The sequence below is a fragment of the Pristis pectinata genome, chromosome 21 (assembly GCF_009764475.1).
Source record: "Pristis pectinata isolate sPriPec2 chromosome 21, sPriPec2.1.pri, whole genome shotgun sequence".
In the NCBI taxonomy this organism is placed as follows: domain Eukaryota; kingdom Metazoa; phylum Chordata; class Chondrichthyes; order Rhinopristiformes; family Pristidae; genus Pristis; species Pristis pectinata.
Window position 1 is genome coordinate 35,052,163 of NC_067425.1, and position 21,001 is coordinate 35,073,163.

General features: G+C 41.2%; 1 protein-coding gene across 1 annotated transcript in view; it reads left to right on the forward strand.

The window, feature by feature from the left end:
* ankfy1 (ankyrin repeat and FYVE domain containing 1) overlaps positions 1-19,772 on the forward strand; it is a 70,494-nt gene extending 50,722 nt beyond the window's left edge. Inside the window, exons 19-25 of the mRNA XM_052035668.1 lie at positions 2,442-2,618; positions 3,901-4,048; positions 6,259-6,349; positions 7,377-7,501; positions 9,139-9,285; positions 10,282-10,372; positions 16,292-19,772. Of these exons, the coding sequence (XP_051891628.1) occupies positions 2,442-2,618; positions 3,901-4,048; positions 6,259-6,349; positions 7,377-7,501; positions 9,139-9,285; positions 10,282-10,372; positions 16,292-16,424 (912 nt within the window). The 3' untranslated portion in view covers positions 16,425-19,772. The remainder of the gene's footprint in view (positions 1-2,441; positions 2,619-3,900; positions 4,049-6,258; positions 6,350-7,376; positions 7,502-9,138; positions 9,286-10,281; positions 10,373-16,291) is intronic.
* The last annotated feature ends 1,229 nt before the right edge of the window (positions 19,773-21,001 follow it).

Genomic DNA, 21,001 nt, shown 5'->3' on the forward strand with positions numbered 1-21,001 from the left:
ACTTCCTAACCCGTAAGTCTTTGGAACGTGGGAGGAAACCGGATCACCCGGAGGAAACCCATGCAGACACGGGGAGAACGTACAAACTCCTTACAGACAGTGGCCAGATTTGAACCCGGGTCTCTGGCCCTGTGAAGCGTTAGGCTAACCGCTGTGCTGTCGTGCCTGCCCTTTAGCATAGCATGTCAACTTTAACTGAAGTGATTGTTGCCGCCATATGCTCCCTTTACCTTTTTTCCACTTGTTCAGTTTCATGTTATCTAGTACTGCCATATCTCTTTGGGATTACTACTTAAACACAAGATCTTTCTTCACGTTTTAAGAATCCTGATCCTTCTACTCTAGCCCTGTCCCAGTTAATGTTAGGGTAACTGAAATCACCAAGCATCACTTGTGCAGTTTGCAGAAATTTGCCTCTATGGTTGCTTTTCTTTCTCCCTTCCTGACTATCAGGGAGCCTCTGGTAAACACTGAATCTAATTGGATCTTTTGTTTCTCAGTTCATCTGCTGTGGCCTCATTTGTTGATTGGTCTTCCTTACATCTGATATTTTCTTGACCAACATTGGGATACCACCTCTGATTTTATTTGGCGTCTATCCTTTCTTTTAAAAAGAAACCAAAACCAGGAATGGCAGCTGTGTTTCTTGCCTGCCTTTAAGCCATGTTTCAATAATGACTACTGTTTTGCTCCCAAATGTTTATCAGTGCCCTTGGTTCCTTGCCTTTATTCCCAAGACATTTGGCATTAAAGCATAAACAAGCTCTGCCAAAATAATTTTTTTCCCCCAGACTTTTTCTCAAACCCATGGCTTTGATTTGCAGGCTTGTTTATTAAACGTGGACTTCCACATCCATTTTTGTGTGACTCTCCCATCTGAAACTGCTGCTAGTTCCTTCCTGCCAAGCTGGTATAAACCCTCCAACAGCATTATCCAACTTTCCCTGCAAGGATGTTAATCTGAGATCCTGCTGAGATGCAGCCTGTTTTGTTTATACAGGTCTCTCTGCCACAGAACATTGGAACATTCGCTAATTCCCCTATAGTCTAAAGCCCTCTTTCCTGCACTCTTCAGCCACATTAATTTGCATTATCTTCCTAGTCCTGCATTATGATGCCTGCCACCAGTAGTAATCTGGAAATGACCAGCTTTTTAAGGTCCTCTTTAATCTCTTCTCTTACTCCTTATACATGCCATACCATCCTGGAATGATATCTGTGGATGTGGAAACATCTATTTGCTCCCCCTTCGGTCTGTTTTACCCCCACTGTGCTTATTTCAGAGTGAAGGATGAAATGGTTATTTTCATCTAACCCATATTTTGAATACCAAGCAGCACTTGTCCCTAGTTCACCAAACTCCCATTCTGTGGAAGCTGTACTCCATCACACATTCTTTGCATTAAGAAATCCCACATAGATTGGTGCTACCAAAATCTAATGCTGCTGTTGGGAATTAGCAAGCACAAAGATCTATGTTGACGTTCTAGTGTATATTGGGGCTTGCACTATTTGATGTGTTGTCTTCAGAATGAGACTTCAGACCCAAGTTAAGCTGAAGCTTCTAATGCTCCCTCGGGTGGTTATACTTGTATTCTGGTGGATACCATGGAAATTTTTAAGAACTGTAGGTATCCACTGTGTCCTGGTCTATGTTTGTCCCTCACTCAATATCTCTTGCTGTGCATAGACTGACTGCACGTCATCCTTTGCAATAGTGATTATACTTGTAAAGTTTTTCAATGGCTCTAAAACTCTTTGAAATGTCTCCGTTTGTGAGTTTAATTCTATTTCTGGTGCTGACGTCAGTAAAGCATCAGTTTTGTTCCTAGTATTGACTTGCCTTAATGTAGAATAAAAACCCTTAGCAATTAAGTACTTTTTACACTTAAGGAATTTTCATTAAGTTATAAAAGTTCTTAAATGTTTAAAAGGGCAAGTTGGCAAAAGGTTTGTACGAAACAATATTGCACTTCAAAAAAAAAAATTCAGTAACCTGAGAACTCTAGGTTATTGCATTGACTGAGAATCTTCAGAGAATGACAAAGTTTATGACACAGGAGGATTCAGCCCGTTGTGTCTGTGCCAATCCGAAAAAGCTAAGCCTACCTTCCATTGTAGCCCTGCAAGGCTATGGTTCTCAAGTGCACATCCAAGCACTATTTAACTGGTGAAGATTTCTACCTCTCCCATCCTTTCAGGCAGTTAGTCCCTGACCACCATTGGGGGGGAAAAAGCATTTCAAGTAATAGTAGAACTCGTGCTTGTAGGTTTAGTCCAATGGGAGATTTTGCATTAAAACTATCTGGCATTATCTTGTTCTCATCTAGTTTTTGTTGTAAACCTAACATTAGTCTTGTTGTGATACAGTTCCAGTGTCATGTGTGAAGTTCATTTGGTTATATGCTATGGTAAACCTTCCTTTCCTTGTACTTCAACAGATTGACAACAAGGGGAGGAACTTTCTTCACATTGCTGTGCAGAACTCTGACATCGAGAGTGTTCTATTCCTGATTAGTGTGCAGGCTAATGTGAACTCGCGAGTCCAGGATTCATCCAAGCTCACACCGTTACACCTGGCTGTACAAGCAGGATCTGAGATAATAGTCCGGAATCTGGTAAGGCAATTGATACAACCAATGGGATTCACTGAGTTATCCTTGTCCTCCCTATGGCATTGTTCTTGGTTTATTTTACCATTTACCATTGAATGCACTCCAGGGAATGCACGTAGTAGTTTCTTAAGATCTGCTTCTTTTTTTAAAAAAAATTTACTTGGTATATTTTGGTGAGGAGGTCACAAACTCCTTGGAAGACTATCAGTTTGACTTCTATTGGGACGTGGGCCAGGTGTATAAATGTAATGAAACTTCAGAAGAAAGATGAGAACAGTTTTTGTTTGTAAATGGAGTGACTGGATGGTGTGGGTATTTCAAAGTGGAGTTTATTGTCATGTGCACAAGCACAATGAAAAACTTACTTGTAGCAGCATCACAGGTACATGGCATCATATAAGAAGCATTCACAAGAAAAACAGAAACATAAACAGTTTTTACATTTAGATGAAACTACTGTCCTTGTACCTAAATCACTAAAAGTTAATGTACAGGTTCAACAAACAATTAGGAAGGCAAAAGATGTGTTGATCTTTATATAAGATTACTGAATGCCAGAATCGAGGAAGTGTATGCTGCCTGCTGTTTTTTCTTGAAGTGTGGGGAAATTGTCCCTTTGTTTTGACCGACATATCATCAACATAAGTAAGATTATCTGCTTATCACTGTGCTGTGTTTGGGTGGCTGTCTGAGTTGGTTTCTGCATTTCCTACAGCACGGCAGTTTCTACACTTCAAAATATCAGTGACTAAAGTATTTTGGAGCATCCAGAGATCTTGAAAGGTGAAATGGAAATCTGTAAACTATGGTTAGTTTGTATGTAGTCCTAACACATTGTGGTATTTAAACTCTTGAATTTAAATACAAGAGGATACCACTCCGGAAATACACCCTGGTAACCCAGTTCTCTCATGTTTTCTCCCCCCAGCTCCCCCACTTTCTATCTGTGTCCTGCCATTCCCTGACTTCGACTATTACTTGTACTACAACTTGCCCTAGTTATTTCTGGCATACTACTAATGCCATTGCAGTTGCTGCTTTGTGGCCCCAACCTGGAGGACACCTTGCTACTGCCTCCCATTTGTCCTTGTGAAACTGCACTATAAGGGTACTTGTATTTCAGAGCATTTATTATTCAGTCAAATGTCTGTGTTTACTGTTGGTACTGAGCAGTCTTTGTTCATACATTGTCCCTTTTTATTCATCTGCAACCAAATTAAATGGAGTCAGGATTTGATTATCATGTGCAATCTCTCACCCCAATGTTCTTTTTCCTGTGTTCCAGCTGCTTGCGGGGGCTAAAGTGAACGAGCTGACAAAACACCGTCAGACAGCCCTCCATCTTGCGGCTCAGCAGGACCTGCCAACTATCTGCTCCGTGTTGCTGGAGAATGGTGTGGAGTTTGCTGCTGTCGATGAGAATGGGAACAACGGTAAGAGACCTTGCAGTGAATGATTTCAGATAGACAATAGTGAGCTCACACTTTTAAACACTGTCTTTTAAATAACCTCATCAACGCAGGAAGCAATAATAGTAAAAGTAAAGCCTTTACATTGTAATATTTCCCCAGGCACTTAATAGTACGTGATCAGAAGCTTGGTCAAAGAGTGAGTCATCCTCTAGGAGAAAGATTTAGTATTCGAGGGCCTGGGCATCTGAAGGCACATTGCCTTTGACGGAATGAAATCAGGGATGCTTGGAAAGCCAGAGCAGAAAGAAGAGGGAGAACTATTATCTTGTTGAATCTCTCTAACATTTACAAGGAAATACTGCTCTGAATTTGGCCACATTTCTAAGTTCGTTGAGATTTAAAGTTGGGCTGAGAAGTGGCAGATGGAGTTCAACCCAGATAAGTGTGAAGTGGTTCATTTTGGTAGGTCAAATATGATGGCAGAATATAGTATTAATGGTAGGACTCTTGGCAGTGTGGAGGATCAGGGGGATCTTGGGGTCCGAATCCATAGGACGCTCAAAGCGGCTGCACAGGTTGACTCTGTGGTTAAGAAGCCATATGGTGTATTGTCCTTCATCAATCGGGGAATTGAATTTAGGAGCCGAGAGGTATTGTTGCAGCTATATAGGTCCCTGGTCAGACCCCACTTGGAGTATTGTGCTCAGTTCTGGTCTCACTACAGGAAGGATGTGGAAGCCAGAGAAAGGGTGCAGAGGAGATGTACAAGGATGCTGCCTGGAATGCGGAGCATGCATTATGAAAGCAGGTTGACGGAGGATGAGGGGGGACCTGATAGAAGTGTATAAGATGATGAGAGGTATTGATCGAGTAGATAGTCAGAGGCTTTTCCCCAGGGCTGAAATAATGGCCACAAGAGGACACAGGTTTAAGGTGCTGGGGAGTAGGTATAGAGGAGATGTCAGGGGTAAGTTTTTTTACTCAGAGGGTGGTGAGTGTGTGGAATGGGCTGCCGGCAAAGGTGGTGGAGGCTGATACGATAGGGTCTTTCAAGAGACTGTTAGATAGGTACATGGAGCTGAGAAAAATAGAAGGTTATGGGTAAGCCTAGTAATTTTTAGGGTAGGGACAGCTTTGTGGGCCAAAGGGCCTGAATTGTGCTGTAGTTTTTCTGTTTCTATGTTTACTATTCAACCATAACCTCTGTCACTTAAGATGTACTTGAAAACAAGTGATGGTTCATTCTTAAAAACTGGTGAAGTTACTGATCAGCCAAAGTTCTGGGCTATTGATCTAGCAATATGACTCTGAATCCCACCATTGACACTGGTGGATTTAAGCGAAAGTAATTAAATCTGGAATTGTTTTTTTCTAACAAATAAAAGCCAGCAATATAACTGAAACTCTGTAACCATTGAACTGCAGTGAAAATGTATCAGGTTCACTCATGTCCTTCAGAGAAGGAAATTGGGGCCTATTTGAGTGCAGACCCATTGGTTAGCTGCCTCCATAGATAATCACCAGCCTTGCCAGTGATCCCCATTCAGCGAATGAATAAAAAAAAGTTTGCAGCACCATGTAATCTATGATAGAGACGAGACTGCAGATGCTGGACTGTGGAGCAACAAACAAAATGCTGGAGGAACTCAGTGGGCCAGGCAGCATCTGGGGAGAGAAATAGACCGTTGATATTTTGGATCAAGACCCTTCACCTAATCTATCCTCATTCAACCAGATTTTCAGCAGTCTTATCCTTGGCTTCAAGGTGAAATTTGTAGAGGCTGCAAGAGATGAATGGTCGGTGAGAAAACTGAAAGATCTCAAATGAGAGTGAAGCTTCCCCCAGTATAAATCAATGGTGGTTTAATCATTAGTGCCAGATTTCCAATATTTTCCATTCCCTTCTATTGTTTCTTTTAATGAATTATTACCGATAACTTTAAGCTAGTACAAGTTGCTGATTTTTGCGAGTAAAAGCTCTTTAAATAACTTGCTCTCCAGCTTTTTGCTAGTTTCAGGGCCCAGTAATTCACTCTGATTTCGATCACTGGATGTGCACTTAGTTCAAGTTGGACAATTTTTGAAAGCAGTCCTGATAATGTGCGAAAAGACCACAGTGAGGTTGCAGTTGTAGAGAATTTGTATTGGCTGCCACCTCAACGGGGCTGCTTGTGTTAATGCTTTCTGTTAGCATTTCTGTTTGATCTGTTTTTTAACATTTTTTTTCCCAGCTCTTCACCTGGCAGTTATGCACGGCCGCCTCAATGTAGTGCGTGTTCTCCTAACGGAATGCAGTGTCGATGCTGAAGTTTTCAATCTGAGGTATGATCAGTTGGGTGGAGGCATGTTGGGGAAAAATTAGTGCACTTTTGCCTTTTCAGTTGACACACTTCCATCAAGCCTAATACAATTTCAGATGTCTGTGACTTCATTACTTAAGCAACTTAGCTGAAGTACAGCCTTTAACTTCTCTTCCTTGTGAGCATAACATTTTTAACAACCATTCAATTGCTGTGTGGTAATGAGGTATCTTGTTAATGGATTGGTGAAGGCACTTGTGGAAACCATGCTGTAAAGGATAGTTAAAATTGAGGCACCAACATGGTGAATCAATAACAAAGGATTACATGCGTGCTAAGTAGCAAATGCAGTGTGCAGCAAGACAAATTTAGCAATATTGGAGGCATTCATGACCATTCGGAAATGCTTGGTGGGTTATCTGTCCTGGCTTTCTACTTAAGACCCTGCTATCTCACAATGCAGAATTCAACTAATTCTGTTCCACTTGATATTGAGAAATGGCTGAGAGCACTGGATGTCACGAATAATGTAGAGGTAGTCAACATCCTGGCTGTGGTGCTGATGGATTGTGCTCCAGAATGAAGCGCACATCTGACCAGGCTGCTTCAGTACGTCCACCTGACAATGTGGAACATTTCCCACTTGTACCTTGTTCACAAAATGTAGGACCCATCAAACTCTGCTAAACACCACCTTCCAGGAGAAAGCAACCTGCTTGATCAGCACCCCATCCATCACCCTAAATGTTAACATCCTCTAGCAATGTCCACATCCCTTCAAGGAACAAAAAAAACTGAGTAGAATGGTCTGAAAATATGCGCAACTTTTGTCCTATTAGGTCTTGAATGACTATGAACAGATGAAAAAGTGTTTTTAAATTGCTGTTTTTGTCAAGATGCTAATTCACTTAAGTGGATGGTGAAGTTGTACAAAATCATTGACCTAATATTGCCAGCAATAACTTTCAGCCTCAAACCTCCAAGCTTCTGTACTTGTTGCTGCTATTTGCATTCTGACCTTTTTTTGCCGCCACCCCCTCCCTCTGCAGGGGACAATCACCTATGCACGTCCTGGGACATTATGGGAAAGAGAATGCAGCAACTATCTTTGAGCTCTTCTTGGAATGTATGTCTGACTACCCTCTGGATAAGCCAGATGCTGAAGGGAACACAGGTAGGTGTTTAAACTGGTAAAATCAACTCTAGGGAAAATGAGTGCAGCTACAGTAAAATTCTGATAATCTGGCACACTGGGGGCTTCTGTGCAGGACTGGCAGATTTACTGGACTATTGAATATTATTCCTTGTACCCTAACATACTTTAATTTTTTTTAGCTGGTATGTAGTAGTATTTTGAGTGAACCCAGTGAGGTAAGATGGAGCACAGGAACTGGGGCCCCAGTGGGTTGAGAGGGGAGTGCATCAAACATCACCTGGTAAGCCAGATGCTAAACCATCGGGGTTTCCCAATAGTTGGGTAGTAGATTATCAGAGTTTTGCAGTATTTCATGCGTATTGTGATTTTGTATCTTGTTTTAGATATCTGTGATTCATTCTTTCAGGTTTCCAAAATTTCTAAATGGAGTGGTACTGTCTAGTACCAGACTTGTTTTTCATTTTCCCTCCCAGTTTATTGTTAGAACTTCAGGGAGTCATAGAGCTGGAGTTGCCCTCAGATCCCTTGAAGTTGGTGGTGGCCTGGCCATTCTGACCCTCTGATTCTGTTGTCTATTTGGTAACCTAGAGGTTGCTGTCTTGTAGTCTGTAAAGGAATCAACACTTTGGGGGAAAAACTAGAACAGAGGGTGACCAATGGAGGAAAAGGATACAGTTGGGAAAGATCAGTTGGAAACAGTAGCATCCTTATGTAATGTGGGAATATGAATCAGAGGTCAAATGAATGAAATGGAAATCAAAATTAAGCTGAAGTCCATCCAGTGATTTTGGTGCTTGTTGCCTGATTACCCGTAGACTCCGTGATTTGCAGCTGTATTATATAAATACCTTGCGGACCTGTGAGCAGCACATCTCCCCTACTCAAGTACAGGATTTCCATGGCTGGTTACTGAAGCAGGCTTCTGTTTGCTTTACATAATTTCTTTTGGATGGGTGCATTTTTGTTTTTAATCTGTAACCATTGCTCAGTTTGTTTGTTTATCAACCCTTGCAGAGCTGATCAATGCTCTGCATTGAGTGGCACTGATAAAGCAGCCAGATGGATAGCCCCGTTTCCACCTTAAATGGGTGCTTGATGGTGGTCTTGAGCCAAAGAGCCTGTTTCCATGCTGTATGAATGTTTGACTTCATCTGATCATGACCCGTACACGTGGTTGTTTAATGCAGATTGGTGTAATCTACTTGAATGCAAACTCGGGCTGAACTGAGTCTTGGGTCTTTTACATTTTTGAGGGGAAAAGTGCCAGTGCTCCTACTGTTTTATTTCCTTGTTAAATCCTAGATAAAATTTTTGAACTGTTGATGTTTTGGTTTAACCTATGGCCCATTTAGGCTAGGCAAGGTGGTGTAGCGGTTAGCATAATACTATTACAGCGCTAGCAGCCTGGGTTCAATTCTGGCCACTGTCTGTAAGGAGTTTGTATGTTCTCCCCATGTCTGCGTGGGTTTCCTCTGGGTGCTCTGGTTTCCTCCCGCATTCCAAAGACGTATGGGTTAGGAAGTTATGGGCATGCTATGTTGGCACTGGAAGCGTAGTGACACTTGCGGGCTGCCCCCAGGACACTACGCAAAAGATGCATTTCACTGTGTTTCTATGTACGTATGACTAATAAAGATATCTTATTTCTTTGGCAGTCTTGCTGTTGGCCTACATGAAGGGAAACGCCAACCTATGCAGAGCCATTGTGCGAGCTGGAGCCCGTCTGGGTGTCAACAACAACCAGGGGGTCAACATATTTAATTACCAGGTGGCTACAAAGCAGCTGCTCTTCCGGCTTCTAGGTAAAGTATCACCCATCGCAAGGCTGAGTTTGATCAGGTAGTTTGTGTATGGATCAGCAGTTTTAAAAATTGGAGTAGAATGATCAATGGAAAGGAATGTGATTACCTGATTTTTTTTGTTTCCTTTCAGTCTGTTGGAGTTTGTATCATAAACTGGTGTAACACCCATATGAGATTTGAACTCTAGATTCGGATATCATAAAGGCTCATCTGGTCATCCTTGCTAACCTGCAATTCATGTCAAATTAGAGCTGTCTTGGTGTAGTGAAGCAAGAGTCATACTACAGAACTGTAACAACCTGTGAGATAACTCTATCCAGCAGTGGGGATAGACCCACCAGAGGTGGCAGCACTGTGGCACATTCAAGAGGGAATGGTACCACAAGTCCTCAACAATGACGCCACACGCAGTATGTGAATTTTCATGGCGTAGGGTCAAATGTGGACAGGGACGCATTCTCCTGATTATTGCTTTATAGCATTAGGAGACCATTTGGCCCACTGGGTCCATGTCACCTCCCAGCAGAGCGATCCCTTCAGTCCCATTGGCTCGCTCCATGTTTCTTCACAGTCCTGCAACTTGTTCTGTCCCCATGGCCATCAAGTCCTCTGTGATTCCTTTGTCACTTACCAACACCCAGGAGTAATTTCCAGTCCATCTTTGGGATGTGGAACTCTTTCTCAGTTCTGACAAAGGGTCCCAGAGCTGAAGTGTTAACTGTTACTTTCCAAAGATGCTGCCTGACCTGAATTTTTCCAGCATTCTGTTTTTATCTTGGTTTAACAGTGTCTGCAATTTTCCTGATTTTCAGAAGATTGTCATGTTCACTAAGTTCTGAAATTCTTGGGTATCGACAAAAGGTGTTAATAAAAAAATTTGTTCAAATCAGGGGGAAGGGATCTGTTCTAGACCCATATCCAGAAATCCCGTGGGAGTTCTACAGAGTGACTTGGATACCACCCAGTTCCTGATTTTTTTTTTACATGTTGTTTCAGACATGCTGTCCAAGGAGCCTCCGTGGTGTGATGGTTCCAACTGCTTCGAATGCATTTCCAAATTTGGAGTCACCATGCGCAAACACCATTGGTGAGTTTTAATTTGAGCTCCAGTATATTTCACTGGTGTGAAGTGTTTGGCAGTGTTAATTGAAGCGGATGGTTCTGTTTGTATATTTGCACAACATTAATGGACAATGTGTTCTATACCATAGGTGGTTCTGCTTTTATACCATAGGGGCAGGAATTAGCCGTTCCTGCTGCTCACTGTTCAGTGATCTGATCTTTTGGTTCTGATCTGTCCTGCCTGATCCTCTGAATTTTGTGGCACTTGTGCAAAAAAAAAACTATCTCTGCCTTGGATTTATTTAATGAGCACCCACAGCTCTGTAGGGGGGAGAGTTCCAAAGACTCATTGCCCTGGGAGAATAAATTCCATCGCCTTTTAGCCTTTATCCTGAGATGGTGCTCCCTTGTTTCCCTAGTGGGAAACCTAGAAACATGCTCACAGCATCTACATTATCAAACTCTGGAATTCAACCTCTTCTGCACTGCCTCTAAAGCAATACATCTTTCCTTTAATTGAGACAAACTGTATATGGTACTCTGTGAACTCTCAACACAGCCCTGTACAGTTGTAGCAAAACCTCCCACCTTTTTGTATTCTATCCCTCTTGCAATGACAGTTAACGTTCCATTTGTCATCCTAATAACTTGGTGTACCAGCATTCTAACTTTCTCCAGAACCAGAACAGCCAGGTCTCACTAGCATAGCATTCATTAGTCTCTCACCATTTTAAATCTGTTTTTCTATTCGACCTACTACATATTTCCATATTATACTCCATCTGTCATCTCACTTAACCTATCTACATGCCTTTGAAGTTTTTTCCTCCACATTTCGCTTTTCCACTGAAGTAAGTGGTATCAGCAAATGTGGATTCACTACACACAGTCCATTCATTATGATAACTAATAGACTCTAAATAGCTGAGACTCCAGCACAGATCCTTTGTATACCTCGCTAGTTAAAGTTCGCCATCCAAGAAGTTACCATTCATCCTAGCTGTTTTGTCAATTAACCAATCCTTTATCTGTGTTAATATATCACCCACGATATAATAAATGATCATTTGGATTAATCTTGTGACTTATTGAATGTCTTTTATTTGAAATCCATTGCCAACCCAGCTAATTATACACCCATGAAGTCCATGCTGATCATGATGCCAATTTAAACTAATTGCATCTGCCTGCACAGTCTGTATCCCATTTATTCCCTACCTGTTCATATCTGTCTAAATGCCTCTTCAACATTGCTATTGTGACTGTGTCCACCACCTCCGCTGGCAGTGAGTTCTAGGCTATGCCCTCTAGTATTTGACATTTCTGCCCTGAGAGAGAGACTTCGACTGTCTACCCTATCTATGCCTCTCAGAATTTTGTCTCTGCTTGAAGGACCAGTGCTTGCTTTGGCTGGACTTTTTAAATATTTATAGAAGTCCTTACTATTTTTATTTATTGCAGATTTACTCTTAGTTTTTCTCTCTCTCCATCAGTTATTTAATCTCTTTTTTTTGCTGGTTTCTGAACTTCTGAATTCTCAGCCCTGCCTTTTCTTTTGGTATTGGTTTATTATTGCCACTTGTACCGAGGTACAGTGAAAATCTTTTCAATCTTTTACCATCCTTATGTCATAAATGGATTCCCTTTCCTGTAAATGTTTATTCCATGTTGAATATCATTAAGAATTATGAAATTGTACAGTTACCTGCTAGTACTTAGACGCTGTCAAACCTTTATCTAGTTTTTCAGTCACTTTCGCCAACTCTCCTTTCATGTCTAAGTTTAAAAACTCCTAGCTTTGGAACACCAAGTTTTTCACTCTTATTCAGTTTGAGAAGTTGGTGTTATTATGATCTTCCTTCCCCAAAGAATACTTTACTGTGAGATCTCTTGAATAACCTGTCCCCTGATTTGGATTCGCAACACTAGGGAAACCCAGTGCATTCCATGAACTGAAGTCTACATTGGCCAGCTTGATTTGGCTAATCTTTTTGGAAGATTAAAATTGCCCATAATCTGCTGCATGGTATAGCCACCATTCAAGAGCTTCTGGATTATTCCCATTAATGATTCTTTCTTATCTCCAACCAAGTGATTTTACTTGATTTTCTGAGCCAATGTCCATCATTACCACTATCCTGTCTTTATTTTCAGAGCTCCCCCACCACCAAAACCTTTCTGTTATCCAATCATTTGGAAATATCCTTTAGCCAGGAATATTCAGTTTACAGCCTTGGTTACCTTGCAAATAAGTCTCTGTTATGCCTCTGAGATAATACTCATTTGTGTTATGCTATCAATCCATCCATCTTGGCGATTGTTTTGTCTATTTATGCAAAGACCCTGAAACCCAGAAACACTCTGCTGGTCAGATAGCATCTGTGGGGAGAAAAGCAGGCTGTGACCCTTCATCACGACCGGAAAAAGTGGGGAAAATGTGTGTTTTAAGTTGTAGAGAAGTGTCACACTGGAAGGAACAGAGGGAAGGTCTGTGATGGGGTGGAGACCAAAGTTGCCTAAGTACCATGGTTTTCGGCGCCAATTGGTTAAAACCTAAATGGGGACAGGGAGCAAAATGAACTTTGGAACTGTGAAATGCAGAACAGAGCAGCTGGAGAAACCCCAAACTGAGACTGCTGGAATCAGGCAGCATCTGTGGAGAGTTGAAAGCTGTTAATATCAGAACTGGCTCATTACAGCCCTCTGGACTCAATGTAAGGAATTTCAGATATCCATCCTTTCCTGTTAAGAAATGGCTTCTTCTGATATTAACAATATTCTAACTTGCAACATTACTCATTTTTTTCTTTCTCCATGGACACAGCTTGATCTGTTGGGTATTTCCAATGTTCGTATTTCCAGTTTCTAGCCACCGTGTTGTCCATCTCAATTCCAATGTGTTCTTTGGTTTCTATCCCTCCCAACTGTCCTTGTGCAGCTGGTAATTACATTAGCACTGAAAACATTTGTTACCTGGACAACCTTGGTCTGTTATGAAGTCTCTTTCCCTTTGCTGAACGCTTATGCTCACCAAGTTCCCAGCTTTTGCAGTTGATGCTGCAATCAATGCATCAAGATTATTTGGCTCGTATAACCCTCCCAAATTTCCAAAGTACTGAGGTGAATAAACTGATGCTTCTACTTGTGACGCTTCAAAATAGCTTCAGGCAGCAAGTATTTAAACTTTATGCAATGCTTGGTTTAAGCAAGGGTGTTTTATTTAAAACTTAGTTTGAAAGATAGATAACATACTGTAGCAAACAGAAACCTAAATCAGTTTGATATAAATCAAGATTTGATAAGGATTGAAGGTGAAGATCTGAGAAATTTTCAATGACCACACCTGTATCTTGAGGAACATCAGGACAATGATGTTGAGTTAGAGTCTGAGTTGCAAATGTTACATTCAACAGCCCTGTCGAGGTAGCAGCCCAGACATGAGCAGTGGTTAATGGCAAGAGCAGTGTAATACAAAGGGACAGAGTATATAAATCATAACAGTGCCACAGTAAGTAGGGAAAGATCATTAAAATAAAATGAAAGCCTCTTTAGCTAAACAAAAACACTGCAGATGCTGGAAATCTGGAACAAAAGACAGAAAATGCCAGAAACACTCAGCAGTTTGGGCAGCATCTGTGGAAAAGGAGAAAGAATTAACATGGCAGGACCACAAAACTTCATCAGATCTGAAAAAGGGGGAAAGCAAGTGTATGTTAAATTGTAGGGAGAGGTGAAGAAAACACCAGAAATGTCTGTGATAGGGTGGAGACCAAGGTTGTCCAGGTAACATTGTTTCTAGTGCCATGTAGTTAACAGCTGCACGAGAACTTAATCATGTAACCAGATAGGGGTGACTATCTGATTAACTTAACTGGCAGATAGCTTGTTTTCTGTAGACCAATATTGTAAAAGAATCTATAAAGTAATTAAATTGTAAATGCAAAATTGAACTAAACATTTCAGAATGATTACCATATTTCTGACTTTTACACCTTGCACCCATTTAAAATGCACTCTGACTACTATTAGCCTGTTTGGTTTTAACCATAGAACAATATGGCACAATACAGGCCCTTCGGCCCACCATGTTGTGCCAACCTTTAAACCACGCCTAAGACTATCTAACCCCTTCCTCCCACATATCCCCCTATTTTAAATTCCTCCATATACTTATCTAACAATCTCTTGAACTTGACCAACGTATCAGCCTCTACCACCACCCCAGGCAGCGCATTTCCATGCACCAACCACTCTCTGGGTGAAAAACCTTCCTCTGATATCTCCCTTGAACTTCCCACCCATTACTTTAAAGCCATGCCCTCTTGTATTGAGCATTGGTGCCCTGGGAAAGAGGCGCTGGCTGTCCACTCTATCTATTCCTCTTAATATTTTGTATATCTCTATCAAGTCTCCTCTCATCATCCTCCTCTCCAAAGAGTAAAGCCCTAGCTCCCTTAGTCTCTCCTCATAATCCATAGTCTCCAATCCAGGCAGCATCCTGGTAAATCTCCTCTACGCCCTTTCCAACGCTTCCACATCCTTCCTATAATGAGGCACCGAAACTGGACACAGTACTCTCTAAGTGTGGTCTAACCAGAGTTCTGTAGAGCTGCATCATTACCTCGCGGCTCTTAAACACAATCCCACAATTTATGAAAGCCAACATCCTATAAGCTTTCTTAACTACCCTATCCACCTGTGAGGCAACTTTCAGTGATCTGTGGATATGAACCCCCAGATCCCTCTGCTCCTCCACACGACCCAGTATCCTGCCACTAACCTTGTACTCCACCTTGGAGTGTCCTTCCAAAGTGTACCACCTCACACTTCTCCGGATTGAACTCCATTTGCCACTTGTCAGCCCAGCTCTGCATCCTATCAATATCCCTCTGCAAGCTTCGACAGTCCTCCACACTATCCACAACACCACCGACCTTTGTGTCGTCTGCAAACTTGCTAACCCACCCTTCCACCCCCTCATCTAAGTCATGAATAAATATCACAAAAAGTAGAGGTCCCAGAACCGATCCTTGTGGGACACCACTAGTCACAGCCCTCCAATCTGAATGCACTCCCTCCACCACAACCCTCTGCTTTCTACAGGCAAGCCAATTCTGAATCCACACGGCCAAGCCCCCCTGGATCCCATACCCTCTGACCTTCTGAAGAAGCCTACCGTGTGGAACGTTGTCAAACACCTTACTGAAATCCATGTAGACCACATCTGCTCTACCCTCATCAATCTTCCTGGTCACCACATCAAAGAACCCTATCAGGCTTGTGAGACATGATCTTCCCTTCTAGAAGCTTAAATAATTTCAGGAGGCTGTGGCTTGGTGGGGGTAGCACTCTCACCTCTGAGTGAGGTTGTGGATTCCATCCACTTGATCATAAAATCTGATGGGCCCCAGAGCTCCATCAAGGGGTATTACAGCACCAGAAGTGTTGCCTTTCAGATGAGAGGTTGAGGCCAGGTGTCTGGTAAGTGGAAAAGGACTTTGGCATTATTTGAAGAACAGTGTCATTCTCCTAGAGCACAGTCATTAGAAGACATTATTCGTTTTCGAGACCTTGGGTAAACTGGTTGCCATGTTTCCCCACATTACAACTATTTAAGAGTACTTTGTTAATTATAAGTGCTTAGAATGATATGAGATTGGGAATTGGAATTGTATTAATGCAAGTCTTAAAGAACTGATTGAAGGTAGCATTCCTTTGGCTGGCTGTCTTGACCGTATTTTTAAAATATCTTAGTTAATGAAACACATTTTCTATTTCACTCCTGAGAAAAGAAGGATTATTTGTAATAAATCTGTGTTAAAAGTAACTAGCAAAGGAGTTTTGTGCCATTTGGAAAATTTTAATATTTGTAAAGGTGTGTAATTAAAAAGGAAAACGATGTTAAGCTGGACCCTGTTGATACGATTACCCTTTGTCTCGACAGCCGCCATTGTGGACGATTGCTATGCCACAAGTGCTCGATGAAAGAAATTCCCATCATCAAGTTTGATTTGAACAAGCCTGTGAGGGTGTGCGACATTTGCTTCGATGTCCTCACACTGGGTGGAGTCTCTTAGTACTCGTTAGTTGCTCTTTTGTTTTTACCAGCACTACACAATGCCTTTCCAGTGGCTGGAAATTCAAATTGGACTAGCACCTTTAAAGAGAAGTCTAAACACTTGAAGATTGCATTATATTACTCAGATTGAAATTATGTTGTTTGATTGTAATAATGGACTTGGCATTAATGAATGAACAAATGCATAGCCATGTGAATCGTTCAGAGTTGAGTGCAGGTGCTTCTGGCTGGGGTTGGTATGACCCTATTCTTACAGGGTTGTATGGTAGAAATGTTCAGGACCTGGTGTTTCAAATGAACACCTTCCAGTTCTGGTCTACTTTTGTATTTTTTTTTAAATCTTGCTCATTAATCAGGGGTAATGCTGTTACCGCCTCCCCAGCCCCATTCAGAAGGTATTCTTGAATGTCATTGTGATGTTACACTTGGAACAATCTAGACTAGCTCAACAACCCATTGAGGGTATTGACTGTCCACTTCTCCACATGGACTATATATGGTATCTGTGCTTTAGTTTAGTTCTGTTTCTTAATGCTGTACACATAGATGACAGCAATTAACTTGCTGGTCCAGATCTCTGAGAAGAAATTGGTAACACTAATTTATTTTACCGATACAATGGCTGTGCATTGAAAAAGGGAAATGGCACATATTTGATCCAAATGCATAACCATCTGTGTGGTAGAATATGGCCTCTTTTAAACTGGAACAACATAGAATAACTTTTTAAAAAATCTGCTTAGTACAGTATCAAACTAACCTTTGGTAAACTAATTCTGCATTCCATTGTACCTGAACAGAATGGTTTGCCTTTTCATGAATTTCCCAGTTCATTAGGTCATTTTGACTGGATTCCCACTACATGGAACAGCACAGGCATGGCACGTGGCTTGTTCCAGCATCTCACCACCTGATAATTAATATGCTCCTACCAGAATCCTAGGGATTGGTTTGCTATGAAAGATATTTACCCAGCTGGCGCTGGGTGCACGCCACGGACCCAATCGCATCATCTCGGAAGCTCTAGTCACAAAAGACACGAGGAAAGCATTTTTTTTTGGTATGTGTGAATAATATTTGGACATCCCTGAAGGAGAGAACGTTACACTTTGATAACTATTCTACTTTATCATCCATAAAGCCACTAGTTCAAGGATTACTGCATGATGTGCAGTGAAAATTGTGTAAAATATTGTATTTTATGCAGTTTGTGCTGTGCTATATAATACTTAAAAGTGTTTCAGCAAAGTTTCCTGCTTCATTGCATTGTATCTTAATCCATTTGAATATAAGGCCTGATGCTTTAGGTTGAATAGTTAATATATTGCATTGACATCCCGTGTATAATTCTATTATACTCTGTATAATATTGCTTGCTCGGCTCTGATTGACGGGATGAAGGGTAAATTAGTCCTTTTGGAAAGTTTGTATTCATTTCTTGGTTGAAGTCAGCAACTTGTGTTGAATAACATTCCATATGTAATATGATGTTGGTGCATTTGTAATGCAGCTTGTGTGCCTTGTGAAGCTGCTTGTATAATTAAACTATCAGAGGCTTTTGACTAACAGCAATTGCTTTGAACTAATGTGGTAGTGTTGAATTCCCTTCGAAGTAAAGTTTAATGAAGGAGTAGATTCAGGACACCATTTACTTGGCATTAATGTTTCTCCTACATGGTCCTGTTAGCTAAACAACCTGTGCTAGCTAGCTTATCTTACTAAATTACCCAGCATTATATTCATGCTAAGGCTTGCCAGAAACAAAGCCAAGCTCACAAGATTCCTGCAGAGCTATGACACAACATCCATTTTAGTATATTCTGAGGAGCATTAGATTTGAAGTAACTGTTTTTCCAAGTAGTCACAGTGCTTTGATATAAATGTTGGCCCATGGCACTGAAGGCAATAAAAGTGAATGGTGTAGCAAAAATCATCGGGATTTCTCATTTTCCCTCCCCCCAACATATTTCAAGAGTTAAATACCTCTAAAAGATGTTCTGTTGTTGGCTGTTCATTTACATCGATCAATAGAAGCACACTCATTGTGATTTTTTTTTGTTGCATCGGTATTTAAAAGGGTGATAAGTCAGCACGTGGACACATCAAGCAATAATCAGCCAACCTCTGTTATTGTTTACCATGAGCAGTTGGATGAAGCTAGCTTTCCAGTTTCTTCATGTCACAGGGTGTTGTCCTGGTGTGAACGAACTACCCATTAGGTCAGCAATTGCTTGTGGAGGTCAAATTGCAGCAAAAGCACCGACATCTTATTGCATCTGCTCCCTGCTGCTGCCAGTGCCTTTTTGTCCTTTAGTCTCCTGCGTAATGAGTAACCTCAACCCAATGAGGACTGCATCTTGATAAATATCAACATCCCAAGTTCAGCCAAACACTCTAATGAGCAGTGCTTTACAAATAAATCCACAAATGTTACATTTACTTCGAAGAACAAATGAATTTATAGAGATCTGTTTGAGTAGCAGTGCTCAATGGGTTAGGAATTGGCCTTTTTATTCAATTCATTTCAGTATTAGAAGATGTCTGTTTTGCACTTGCATTTAAACCTGTTGCACAATTGTCCTATAACAGTGTATGTTTACTTATGTTTACAGTGTATAGGTGAGTAAGTCTGTGCAGCAACATCGATCCAGTATGTTGCTGACAGTGGTGCTTGGGGACATGGTAATCAATATAGCCATCTTTGATAACAGAAGCCTGACTCTGTAATTCTAAGTAGATGGGGTTAAAGTCTGTAATTCTTGGTTGTACTAGTCAAAGGTGGTCGCGGACCAGTATCATGCATAGATGTGGCTTGAGCCATAGATCAGTGTTACTTTAATGGGTATCCCTGTGAAATGTCAAAACAGCAATACATGTATGTGTGCAATGGATGCCACCGCAGCTATCTTGATGTCTTTTCTTTATATATACAGACAGTACAATGGTAAATTTAATAATTTGTATATTGTTGCCTATGTTGTATGGAAAAATATAGATTTTGCAGAATTGCAGTTATTTCCTGTTCATTTGAACAGCAGACCTCAAGACTTAGCATTACACTGTGCTTGTGCTTGGCTGGGTGTCGGTCTGTATGGCGTTCATTTGAGCTGGGATCAATGATTATCCTTCCCTTGGCTGTGATTGTGTGATGGTTAGTACAGACTCTCAGGAATGTAGTAAAAATGGGTGCACACATGCTAACACATCTGGGAAGAAATTGCACACACTTCAGATCTCGCTGTACCATGTACCACCGTTTCTTGGCTGTTATTCATAAGTTGAATGTTGTTCCAGAGAAAAAGGCACCTGAGCAGCTTTCAAATAAGCAGGAAAATGGAGACAAAGGCCCAGTTAAAGAAATGCTAGTCTTTTATTTAAGTGTGGCGGGGGTGGGGGGGCGGTGGATACTGGAAAGAGATGTGAATTAAGCTTTACTGAAGTGCAGCTTGAAGTTCAATTTGTTGGTATAGTAGCAATCCTCCAAATTTGACTGCTTCAGTGGTAATACTTGAATTGCTGAAGGTGCCAGTGTTAGCATGAGCCTTGTCTGTTTGCACAGATAGGTGTATGTAACAAACCCCAGAGCATTAGCTGGGACGTGTGTGTGAAATCTCCTGGTGCCTTGGCCAAGGTTTATTCTGCAACCTAAATCAATCCCATCTGACCATTAGCACAGAGTTTGCAGGACTTGTGCAGAGTGACTACTGTGTTCCAACTTTAATGGTGACTAGCTTCAGTATATGCTGCATAAATGCAAGCTCTAGCTTGAGTAAATTTCTAAAGGGTAGTTGGCATGGGTGCACTTAAACACCTGCAGTAATCACTGGGGGACGTAAGAGACCAGAAATGAGTGTGCATGAGCTGTTTCATTCAACTGCAGCAACTCCTTAATAAAACAAAGGCAGCACTGCAGACACTGGGAATCCAGAAATAAAAATAAAACATTGGAAAGCCAGAGTGGTTGAATATTTCTAACACTAATTAGATTGTTACCTGTGCACCTTTTTCCCCCCTGCCCATTATCTAAAGTCAGATGATAACCTACAAGCAGCCAATAGAATATGCATCACATAATAGAAAACCAGTCCTAAGATTGGTTCCAATCCTTGTGGCTTACTCGACTCTCCTTCTGTAAAAGAATCCTTGCTGTGCCTCTATTATTCTGTCACTAACACTTGGACATATCACATGGCGGTGATGACCACTGTGCTGTCACAGCCCAGCCGGCATCTAAAAGGTTGAAAAGTATGATTTGTATGCTGTCAACTTTCTCTTACATGGCATCCACATATGTCACATTGAAAATGAAGGGGAGCTTAGGTGGTAATTTTAATGAGTACAAATTTTAAACACACAATTTTATCTTGCCCTTGGAGGAAATGTAAATCAAATTTCTATTAGGCTTTTAAAACAGGTTACTACAGAATCAGCACTTTTCCAAGTTGATTGGTTACATGGTTTTCCTTTGAGTGATGATTTTTATTTCTTAAACCCCATCCACAATGGCATTCAGGAGGATTTCTTGACACAGTATGTAGATAATCCAACCAGGGGACAGCCTACATGAGACCTTGT